General features: G+C 41.3%; 4 protein-coding genes across 12 annotated transcripts in view; 2 read left to right on the top strand and 2 right to left on the bottom strand.

The window, feature by feature from the left end:
* LOC105565451 (histone deacetylase 4) overlaps window positions 1-2,422 on the bottom strand; it is a 145,665-nt gene extending 143,243 nt beyond the window's left edge. The window contains exon 1 of the mRNA XM_012018671.1: window positions 2,228-2,422. The gene's annotated coding sequence lies outside the window, so the exon portion shown is untranslated. The remainder of the gene's footprint in view (window positions 1-2,227) is intronic.
* A 1,387-nt stretch (window positions 2,423-3,809) lies between these two features.
* LOC105565446 lies at window positions 3,810-6,473 on the top strand. 4 transcript variants are annotated; one of them, XM_012018661.1, is made up of 2 exons: window positions 3,810-3,914; window positions 5,325-6,473. In XM_012018661.1, the coding sequence occupies exon 2, from the start codon at window positions 5,328-5,330 to the stop codon at window positions 5,778-5,780; it is 453 nt and encodes a 150-aa protein (XP_011874051.1). In that variant the 5' UTR covers window positions 3,810-3,914; window positions 5,325-5,327; the 3' UTR covers window positions 5,781-6,473. The 4 variants fall into 4 exon arrangements, with proteins under 4 accessions (XP_011874051.1, XP_011874049.1, XP_011874050.1 ...); XM_012018659.1 differs by having other exon boundaries at window positions 3,810-4,075; XM_012018660.1 differs by having other exon boundaries at window positions 3,810-4,152.
* Window positions 6,373-8,256, bottom strand: LOC105565447 (transmembrane protein 222). 4 transcript variants are annotated; one of them, XM_012018666.1, is made up of 5 exons: window positions 8,060-8,256; window positions 7,656-7,866; window positions 7,452-7,573; window positions 6,967-7,380; window positions 6,373-6,617 (listed from the first exon to the last, which is right to left on the bottom strand). In XM_012018666.1, the coding sequence occupies exons 1-4, from the start codon at window positions 8,188-8,190 to the stop codon at window positions 7,302-7,304; spliced, it is 543 nt and encodes a 180-aa protein (XP_011874056.1). In that variant the 5' UTR covers window positions 8,191-8,256; the 3' UTR covers window positions 6,373-6,617; window positions 6,967-7,301. The 4 variants fall into 4 exon arrangements, with proteins under 4 accessions (XP_011874056.1, XP_011874055.1, XP_011874053.1 ...); XM_012018665.1 differs by having other exon boundaries at window positions 6,967-7,360; XM_012018663.1 differs by having other exon boundaries at window positions 6,967-7,360; window positions 7,443-7,573; window positions 8,060-8,255.
* A 794-nt stretch (window positions 8,257-9,050) lies between these two features.
* The window catches only part of LOC105565445, an 11,099-nt gene continuing 8,801 nt past the window's right edge, over window positions 9,051-11,348 (top strand). Inside the window, exons 1-2 of one of the 3 annotated variants that reach the window (XM_012018657.1) lie at window positions 9,051-9,692; window positions 9,960-10,284. In XM_012018657.1, the coding sequence (XP_011874047.1) occupies window positions 9,674-9,692; window positions 9,960-10,284 (344 nt within the window). In that variant the 5' untranslated portion in view covers window positions 9,051-9,673. Of the gene's footprint in view, window positions 9,693-9,916; window positions 10,285-11,348 lie in introns of all 3 variants that reach the window. The other 2 variants (XM_012018658.1, XM_012018656.1) reach the window with 2 other exon arrangements.

Below are 11,348 nucleotides of genomic sequence, written 5' to 3'. Positions count from 1 at the left end.
TGATAGGGCTGAAATTTCGCGCGCTCAGGAACGGCGAAATGACAAGTGATATAAGTGCTCCTATGAATATCGTTCTTTTTATATCACTTGTCATTTCGCCGTTCCTGAGCGCGCGAAATTTCAGCCCTATCATTTGTGGAAAATAATCGCTTCTAATTTAAAAACTATTATAGCCTCGACACTTTTGTATTAGGATTTTCGTCTGGAAATGTTCTAAGGAATCTGTCATTAAGAGCACCTCCGGTGGTTTTAGGACACCCTGTATATTTTACTAGTAAAATATATATTAAGTGTATACTAGTAATATACTAATGATAAGAGCATACTAGTGATAAGATTCTTCGAAATGCCATGTTGTCCCATGATCACATTTTCAGGGTAAATTTTAAGAGAGAATTCTCTCGGTGTACTTTTTCTTCCTCTGGGTGCCACGGACCCCAAAGTAATAACTTTATTCAAATTAACCTTAATTATAAATCCGCTTTTTTTTCCTTTTTCCCCTCTCTTTCTACATTCATTCTTTTGCGCTTCTTACTACACGGAGAGAATTTTCTCTTAAAATTTACCCTGAAAATCATGTCGTAGGATAATGTGGCATTTTGCAGAACTTTATGAGAGTTTTTTTTTAAATTTTACTAGTAAAAGTATAATTATTAGCGAAATGTATGGTCAAAATTTCAAAAAACTCTCAAAGTTTTTCAAAATGTCGCGATTACATGATTTTCAGGGTATATTAAAAAAAAAGCTCTCTCCGTGTACTGTTCTTAAAATTCGAAATGTTTTGTCTAAATTAGCACAACATTACAGGTAAACTGTTTTAAAACAATAAATTAAGGTGATATATTTAAGACTATTAATTTTTTTAGGGGAAAAAGATAAAGAGTTGCGGTACAAGTTTGATATTTGTATTACATTTTTTGGGTAAAAGTATGCCAAGTGCTTCCTTCAGATCTTTTCAGATTAACGTCGAATAAAACTTGTACTAGCAACGCCAGGTTAATCCATCCTCTCTATCCCCGTGAACGCTTTTAATCTATTATATTTTTCTGCTTTCAATGTTAAGCAGATCTTACATTAACCACGACCTTGTAAAACGGACAACGTGTCTCGCCGGTTTGTATGCTTGAACAAACCGATATGTTGCCGTACTACGTGAAATTTCAATTTAATAAATAAGTTACTCTTTTCATGGAATTTCTTTCTTATAGAACATTTAATTCCGAACAACAAATTTCCTGTAAACATGAGTCGAAAAATGCTTCTTTACAATGTTGGCGCGCAAACAAAAAACGCATACTTTTCCGATATCTGTAAAAGTGTATAAAATAACGGCGATTTCAGAGGGTTTTGGGCGCCAACCTTTTAAGGAAGCATTTTGCGATCCATGTTTATAGCAAACTTTTCGCTCAGAATTAAATTTCCTATAAATCTGGTCGGAACGTTCGGGGACACCCTGTATATTTAATCTTGCTCCAGCGGAGAATACATCAGTGAAAATTGTCAGCCAACAGGAACGTCACCTTATTTCAGCAAGTGTTACCTTGCCCTCCCCCCAAATCTGAATGTTTAAAAATCATAATCGCTGACCCCATGGACCCCATAGCGCAACGCTTCTGTTTACACGCGTACATCATTCGCAAAAGGTCAGGTCAGGTGCTCCGCGGGGACGCTTGCGGGAGATTATCTTCGCGGAGCGTGCGGAAGACTATAGTTACGTCACGGTAAATATCGATGGTACGAGACGCTCTCGTCTTGGCGCAATTTCACGCGCGAGCGTTCCCGACCCTCGGGCACAATCCCCGCCGCCGGACGAAAAACGTCGGGCGCAATTCGGAGCGGAGGCTCCGAATCGTGGCTCGCGACCACACCGGGATTTGACGTACGTAGTGCGCCGCGTTTGAAAATAACGCACCGTCCGCGAGATCCCGGTGTCACGCGGCGTGCCCGCGCGGGGAAGAATTACAAACGCCGCCGAGATCTTTCACGCCGGCGTGCGTGCGTGCGTGCGTGCGTCGCGACGCGACGCGCTCGCCGACGATCTCGCTATCCGCGGCGCGACGCGACACACACGGCGCCCTTGGAGCGCAACGCGTCGCTCGCGAACGTCCTACTCGGGAGGGATTGACGGGGGGACCTGCTCGCGGGACCTCTCGAGCGGGTGCCGGGCGATACGGCGCGCGATTACGCGCGCATGCCACACGTAAATAACGAGACGGCTCGTACTTACCCGCCACACCTATGTCGCGGTGCCCGCAGTCCTCGGCGGGGACGACGGCTCGCTCCGAAGGGCCGGTGGACGCCGACCGCGCGCAGGCCGAGGGGGGCGCGTGAACGGGTGCGGCGCGGCAGGGACTCCGTTACTCGCGCGGCGGTGTTTTCCGAATCGCGATGCGTGCGTAGGTACGTGCGCGCGCGACAGACACGGCGAGGGACAAAAACAATGCGACCGCGCCGCTACCTCGACGCGCTTTGCCGAACTACGCTACCGGCCGCCGCCGCCGCGCGCGGCACGAGAACGGGTACGCGCGCGCACTCGGGTAGAGACGCGCATGCGTCCGCCCGCCGAAAATGCGCCGAACGAGGCGACGCGGCGCGCTCGCCCCCGTTCCGCCCCGTCGAGTCGCAACGAGGGAGGGATCGCGCAGCAGGGAAGCGGACACGTTGGGGATCTACGCGAAACAAGAGATATCGGCGGCACGAATCCCGTCCCGATCGGCCGCGACCTACGCGCGCGGCGCGTGGCCCGTCGGCGGGCTTCGCCGGCGCTCGGGTGCGCTCGGCGCGCGGAACCGCCGTCGTCGTTCACTCCGCGAGATCTCACCGCGCCCTCTCCTCTCTCGGCGAATATCGCGGCCGGGATGAAAATAATTAATGCAAATGCGTATGAATGATAAACGCCGCGGGCCAACGTTGGAGCGCAGTTAACTCGATTTGCAGGGAAACCTATTGACGCGCGCGCACGTACCTCGCGAGACGCCGGTGTAAATGCGCGTCGAGTTGGTAGTTGAAATATTCGCGTTTCGTGTAGAATAATCGAAAACGGAACGAATTGACGTTACTTTAGTTGCTCTCGACTCGACAACTTACTCAACAATCGCGGGATTTGTCCACGAGCGATGAATCTCCGACCGTCCAAGTTTCCGCTGCTTTCCACGTCGCCAAGCGCGTAATTCGATGTGGCGCTACCATCTAGCGGTGGTTCGTGTAAACAGGACAGCGATAGCGATATCGGTCACAGTTGACTGTACCATATGCGATCGTTTGTTTTTCGTATGAAGATGTTTGAAGTAAAATGGGAAAGACGTTGGTGAAATCGGACCCAAGTGTTGAAAATATCCCTAAAATTTCTTTAGTAAACTTTTAACTTCTTTATGGCCCGGTTTCACCAACGCGAATTAATCTAATCGGTCGGTTAACTTAACAGGGTGCCAACATAAAACTTCATTATTAACTTCATTATTAACCTATTTTCTTGGTATCAGTTTTATGTTTGGCTGTTGGCACCCTGTTAAGTTAACCGACCGATTAGATTAACTACCGATTAAATTAACGGTGAAACCGGGCCTAAGTAAACTTTTAGATCTGAAAGATTACTTTTAAAATTTTCAATTTCAGTTAAAGTAAATTTTCCCAGGGGTAGAATAGAATAGAAACTGCTTATTGTCAGATAAAGAGGATAGATAATTGGCGCCGCTGCAACTTCGATCGCTCGCTCGTAACTCGCAATGACGTCACCGCGTCGTTCCCGCAGCGTTCAAGTTCACGTTGTCAGCTGCACTTTCTACACCTGTCTCTATCTCTCTCGGAGACAAACAATGCACGCATCCAATATATGTACATACATACATTTTACTTAAGTGCGCAAAGTGCTGCTAAGACACCGATTGACTTATTGACATCTGGCGAGGGGACAGGCAAGCTTGTTATTTCGATAAGCAGCTTCGCGTTACTGCACGTACTATTCCGCACCTCGCTTCAACGTCCGAGGTGTCGGTAGCTCGTGTCAAAACTTGGCGTTTTCTACGGCGACTTGTCAATCCCGAGGAAGAGACTGACAAAAAGCGACAGCAGGATGGTCAGTTTGTAGCACAGACCGTTCGTTGAGTGTGCCGTAGACTTCACCTTTTCCTTAGTTTCTTAACCCGCCTGCACGTAAGTTCTGCGATTTTTCCCCGTGCACGATCTTATCGGGCTATCCGTAATCTTTTTCCATCGTGACAGCTCGAGCCTCTCATTTGCTCTCTCGAAGGCTGACGAATTTTTGCGAGGCGACGTCCTTCACTTTCGCGCCGTTAAATCGGAGGTTAGAGTTTAGAGTTGGCGAGAGACAAAAGTTAGAAATGGACTTTTGCAGACACCACCCTAGAAGTGCTTGCAATTCCGTGATAATACGTTGTAAACTAAATGTTTTCCGTTTGCTGATGTTCATCGTTTTACTTCCTTTTCATTAGGTTAGCCTATACCGCTTTTGCTCCAGTTGCTACGAGGAGCAGAAGTATGACTTTTTAATTTTCATCTATTGCTGCAGACAAAGTAGCCTCGACTTTTCAAAGTTTGTGCTATTCGTTTTTTATTTAGTGTGGCTTTCGCACGAGATACGTTATTTACGGATGGATACGTCTAATTTTAACAGAGGTGAAAACCGTTGAAGACATTGTGGTGTACAGATTTGCGGCATTACTAGGCATTTTTTGGGCATTAGTTTGGGTATTAGGCCTTGCTAGGGCGTTATAAAGATAAATTAAGATAATATAAGATAAGAAGATAAAGTAATGCACACTGGGCATTAGTGGGCATTGGTGTACAACATTTTGGTCTGCGGTTTCCCCCTCGATTTTGACTACATCTAAGGGGGGTATTTGTAGTAAGATGTTATATTTGAGACCCGGTCTACAAGAAGTTGTTAGTCGTTAGTCCGAAGTCGGAACTATACATCGGTCCTTTTCCTTTCTGGGTGGAAGAAAAAGGACCGACGTATAGTTCTGACTTCTGACCAACAACTCGTTGTAGACTGGGCCTAAGAGAGCGTCTTAAGAACATCTTTATTCCGTAGCAAATGAAATATTCCATACAGCATTTTTAGATAAATTTAAGACGGTCTTGAATATGCATAAGATCTGACTATAGGCGGTATTCATAGTCAGATCTTTTATGATCGTCTTAAGATTATCTTTACTCTGTTTAAAATGTTCCGTACAGCATCTTAGGATCTTAAAATAGTCTTAAATATAAGATCTGACTACGAGTGCCGGCCTAAGTGTTACTGCTATTTATCTAATTACGCGAAAGAATCCGGACAAGTTGTCAAGTAGAAAATTTTGCAGAAGATGTCTTGGCTCTTTGGCAAAAAGAAGCACAGGGATTCACCTCCCGAATCCAGGGATGAGCAAGAGGAACGGCCTCCCGCGGACCCAGGGGACGACTTCATAGTTATCGAAAGAAGGCGAACCTCCTTGCCACCCAACGTTGGTGACCAGGGTGCGCCATATCCCGGTGGATTGTATCCGTTCATAGGCGGAACACCGTTGAACCCCACAATGTCGGTTGGCAATTTACCCAAGCTAGCTCAGCAAGTGGACGCTCCGCACTATCTAAGCGGCGTGCCATTCAAGTTGTGCAAACAGTTGCAAAGTAACATGAACAACGACTTAGAGATAGACGGTCTACGGATTAGCGAAATAATGTCTTTCGTAGAAAGATTAGAGGATCAGAATTACGATTACGACTTCTCCCTTGAAACGGGGGTTATTACAGAAATGGACAGCAGAACTGACGACTAACTTGAACTCCGATTGTTATGTAAATGGATATGTGTAACGAAAATTCTACGAATTAAAGAATCAAACTTAAATACGTATGTATTTCTTAATTAGATGAACATATAATAAAGTTATTTTTTAAGAAGTTAACGTTGTTCGGTATAATAACACTGTAATAGACTTTAAGTTTGATTCTTATATTCTACACAGACCGCACTGTTTTAAAGCGTTCCTATCTTTTAAGAACAAATAACGTGACATTTAAAGTGATTGCGAAAAAGAAAGTGTACAAATGCGTTTGAGAAGAAAATTGACTTGTAGGCATCAATCATTATGGGGAAAAAAGTATACGTAAGATTAAATTTTTATATATTTAAGTTGTTTAGGGAGATAGTTTCAGTGCCACACTATTGCCATACTGCTACAGATGTGATTAAAGCACACGTTTGATATTGCACGTTTTATGACACGTTGAAAAGTGCTTTAAAAGTTGTATCGATTATACAGCTGTATATAAGTAAAAATGTAAAATAATAGACAAAAATAATTACTTTCTTTAGGCGTACACACATACATGTATACAGAACGCGTAACGTCATGGAAGAGCCATACATCTTGGACTTAATTTTATTGTTACATAACGCTTATATAGACAATGTGTATGCGCATTTTAAGTTGCAAAACTGAAAGAAAATAAATTATATTTATATCTAATAAATGTAGACAGATGTGTTCTGCTAAAGTTTGGCATGGCATCCCTTACGATCTTGCTGCATCTCCCGCACTTAAGGATGCAACGCCAAAAACTGCCGTTTCAGAAAAGCTACAATATATTAATACAGGGTGTCTGATAAGTTTGTTCTCAACCGAAATACGTAGACAGATTAGGGCAAGCTGAAGAGAAAAATCAGATACCATGATGCAAAATCCGCAATAGTTATTGAGTTATTAATTATTACGTCTAAGCGAATGAACGCGCGGAAACAGGCTTCCGAGTGTAGGCCGGGCTCGGTGGGCGTAGCGGGCCGCGCGCGAGCGGCAAGGGAGCCTGTTTCCGCGTGTTCATTCGCTTAGACGTAATAATTAATAACTCAATAACTATTGCGGATTTTGCATCATGGTATCTGATTTTTCTCTTCAGCTTGCCCTAATCTATCTACATATTTCGGTTGAGAACAAACTTATCAGACACCCTGTATATAAGGATGTTCTTACTTGCCAAATTCTCGTAGAGTATCTCGTAAAATGTTTTGGGATAATTATAAAGTGACATGATAAATCTATAACTGTAAATTGACATTTTATAATATACAAGGTAACTAGTACCAGTAGTTGACGCCTGCTACTTTTGTTAGAAAAAAATTAGATGTGAAAACAGGATATAGATTTGAACTGTCACTTCAAGGGGCAAACACTGTAGTCTATATGTATCCCGTGTTCAGTTGCCTTATTTTCTTAACAGAAGTGGCAGGTATTAGTCACTGATACACTTACCCTATGCACTTATACCTATATGTACTTAACTTACACACAAACTTAATGTCAATATAATTGTAACAAGTATGAAAAAGGGTAACCAGGTCTTAAGAAAGCCCAGAACACTGAAACAAACATGATAAATCTTGGTGATAATAGAGAAAAAAGAATGAGATATTTCTTTTTGAACACATATTTTGTTTCTACCTGACATACTTTCCGTGAATCAACATCAGGAACGCAAGTTTTACCATGTTCCAATTGCTCGAGTCACCATACGACATCAGGTTCAAAGCTGTCGCCACATGCGAATGACAGTTGTCACAGCATAGATTGTGCTGTAAGAAAGTCAGTCTTTGTCCGCAGTTACAAATAGAGACCTCCTACCCTTCGAATTCATTTGCCAAATGGTTTTCTTACCATTCTAGCTTTGTAAATCTCGCTAGCTTCCATTACACCCGCGTCCCATCCTTGTACGCCTCCCTTGGCCTTGGTATAATCCAGTTGCCAATATTTCGTAGGTTTACCGAATGCCATGTTATCTTCGGAAACATAGTAAGGGCCAGCAAAATCCCTTATCACTCCCGTTGACGTCGCAATGCCCATGTGTCCGATGAAGGGCAGGATGTATCTTGAAAATGAACAAATGCTTATATCAATTGCAGGACTTTGAGAAAGAAGTTTATACACTTCACGAATTGTCACATTTTGTGAGAGTTGTCAACGTACAATAAATAATAAGCGTTGCCACCTCGACGAATATTAAATGTGTAGAATCAAAGACGAGGTTATGGTCAGAACGCATTTAACCGAGAACGACTTACGTCAGGATGGGCAACGGGGTCCAAACGATGCAGAAAGGGAACCTTTGTCTCTCCGCGTGAATGCTGAGATCCATTTTGGGCGAATCATTCGGCAGCTCTGGGATATCCGTCAGTAGATCAGGGTCTCTCATAACTCGCTAACGTATCGCTACCGCGTCACAACAAGAGGATATATGCCTCAGCCGGCGAACTCCTTCAGCTAACTTTGTTACCGACACAGTCAAATATAGTTTTCGCGCTTGTAATTCTTTTTATTAGCTTTTACGCACAAAATAATACCAGGATAAGTTGCGGACCGCGTAGCAGAACATTTTTATACTTAAAACACTCAGTTTAGAAGTCTAGTAAAAAAGATATTGGTATTTGAAATTTTCAATTCGTACTTCTAACTAAATTTGAAATTGGCTTTAAAATTCTTCCACACAATTAAAGTACGCATAATGATAAAATCAAGAACAGTCGACTTTATATTAAAAACACAAAGAGAAATTAAAACTATGACTTTATAAGTAATTCAGGTTACCTATACATCACAGAAAGTTAAATGTTGCTGAAACGTTGCAATGTAGAATGTTGAAGTATAAATATGTTTTCAACGTTGAATCTAAGTTAATTTTTTACATTGACTCTTTATGTTGCTGCAACGTTAAAACAATAGCGAAAAAATTATGATTTTTTAATACTCAATTGCGATTCATTGCTATAGGCCTAGTTTACACCGATTATTTAATACGCGTATCAAATAGTAAATAACTAGTAAATGGATTTAGTCATTGGCTAATCAGTTGAAATACACTATTTGATACGCGTATCAAATAATCGGTGTAAACTAGACTATTATGTGTCTAACTATTTGTTTTAAAGCCAATATTGGCCACGAAATAAATATTGCGCAAGAATAATTATATAATAGATTTATATAGGAAATGCATTGGCCAATATTTATCAGTATAATACGAATATGGTCTAATATTGATTTGATATCGATACAATATTAGACCAATATTGCCTAGTAGGCATAATGGCTAAATAAGAAGAGACGTCCATCTTACAATATTGGACCAATGTTGGGAATATTAGATTTACATATTTCCCAATATTGCGCCAACGTATTGTGCTACTAAGGATTAGGAAACGACATGCAATATTTTATTTGCTGAGATGTTACAACAAAAATATTTTTCGCCATAATTGTCATTTTTATTCCTTCTTTATCTCAGAAGACGAAGTCGCATAATTTATTTCAAAGAAATAAATAAATTGCACTTATCATTTATCTATTTACAGTCACGAATGTACGATTGACTTCGAAAAGCAAGAACGAAGCTAATTGGCTAAATTTAAAGTAAAAAATCTAAAAAGATAAGACAATTTTATTACACAAGACAGTTTTTAATATCTACCAATTTTACCATGATATTATCTGGTTGTACTTTGCGGGGTAGTGTAAACTGCACGAACGACGTGATCTCCATGTGCTCGAGGGATGCCATAAGAGTGCCTTATTCGATATTAGTGAGGTATATGACAGCGTCTCCGTGCTAACGAAATTATACACAATTACGTCGGGTTTCCTGGCGGAAAGTGCAGAACGTCGCTTTCCGTGCTACGAATATGTCTCAATCCAAATATGGTAAGGAATACAGTGATCGGCGCCGTTCGTTCGCGGCAATTTACAGAAAATACTAGCAAAGTTTTCGATTTAAGCACGTCAAAAAATAAGGATAGTTATTTTTAGATATTAGTTAGACCTCATGTTTCTTTCTCTCTCTATTTATCCTCTATATTTTATATCTTATCTGTTCCTCTCGAAGATTGTATATATTTTCTATAAGCCTGCGGCAATTAATCCGTTAGCATTTCGCACGTTTCTTTCATAAAATGCTGTCGCGGATACAAGTGATCTTCGTGACGTTCTGGTGGATCTTCGCAACGGCTGGGAACATTATACGAAACGAGGACATTTGTGGGCCTCATAATGGCAGACGTCTTTATGTGGAGCTGGGCGAGAAGGGCATCCTCTACGCGAAGAACGTAACTTTCGTCAGAAATTCACCGAGACAACTTATGCCGCGTCTTTACGCCACCACCGTCAACAGTTCCCATCATCAATGCAGCCTCGAATTAGTCACCTGTCCGTCCTGCGTGATAGTTGTTACCTTCAAAAACATCGCGCTTTCACATCATTGTGGCGACGGAGGAGTCGTGATGGACAGCCCGTGCAGGTGAACACACTATCTCGAGCGAAATAACAAATTAAATAGTGAGAGAACAAGATCGGCCCCATTTTTTTTCGCATTCGATTTTGGTCACAAAGTAGGTACCAAACGAAAGGTCTCGTCAAGCCGATTACAAATATGTCAGTCTCAGAGTGTACCTATTTAACGTTCCAGAGATAATGGACACTTGTTCTCACTCTTTTACATCGTATTCTGGCTGTGAAGGATATAGATCGTCTAAAATGATCTTTATTCTTAAACCATAATTTTCGAACTTGGTATTTATTCTAATATATTTTATCTGCTATTGCTTGCGTATATAAATACGTAGCACAATGAAGCTTGTCAGCTTCAAAATTTTCTTTTTACTCACACTTGTTATACTCGACAGAGTGTGACGTCAATAATTTGTGTCATTTTTATCATACATATTTTTAAAGGAAGTCTCAGCAAATTGATGAAAAACTGACACGTACGCTGAAAACAAATTTCCGCTACCGTAACTAATCATGACGTGCTAAAAATATTGTGCTGCTATAACTATAAATTTCTAAACCACAGCAAATGGTTTGCTGTCGCACCTAATACAATAGGCGCAGTTGCAAAATATCAGCTACCACAACTAAAATAGCTGTCCATATTTTACAACCGAAATTTAGTTTACCACATGCAGTTTTTTTTCGTGTAAATTCAAAGACGGTTCAATAATCGACCCGTCAAAATTTCCATTTTAATACTCTCTTCGTGTCTTTTCTGTTCTTTAAAATAGTTACAAGTTAAGAAATCTAACAATAAGCCATGTATGAAATGTGTTCAAATTTTAAAGAAGGGCAGAGAAAGAGAAAGATATTTAGTGCCTGGATTTGAGAAAGATATAATAATGTAATACGTATAATTATGAAAGAATACAGATTCAATATAATTAAATAAGCTGCGCTAAGTTAGTTAGTCATTGTTATACATATACCGAACGGTAATAGTATTTAGAACTAGAAAACAACGTCAGTAACTGTGCTCTCTCTCTCTCTCTCTCTCTCTCTCTCTCTCTCTCTCTCTCTCTCTCTCTCTCT

This window comes from Vollenhovia emeryi, unplaced genomic scaffold, assembly GCF_000949405.1.
Source record: "Vollenhovia emeryi isolate VEMERY1.0 unplaced genomic scaffold, V.emery_V1.0 DF939152.1, whole genome shotgun sequence".
Taxonomy (NCBI): Eukaryota; Metazoa; Arthropoda; class Insecta; order Hymenoptera; family Formicidae; genus Vollenhovia; species Vollenhovia emeryi.
The sequence above is the reverse complement of the archived record's forward strand: the minus strand, read 5'-3'. Positions and strand labels throughout refer to the sequence as shown.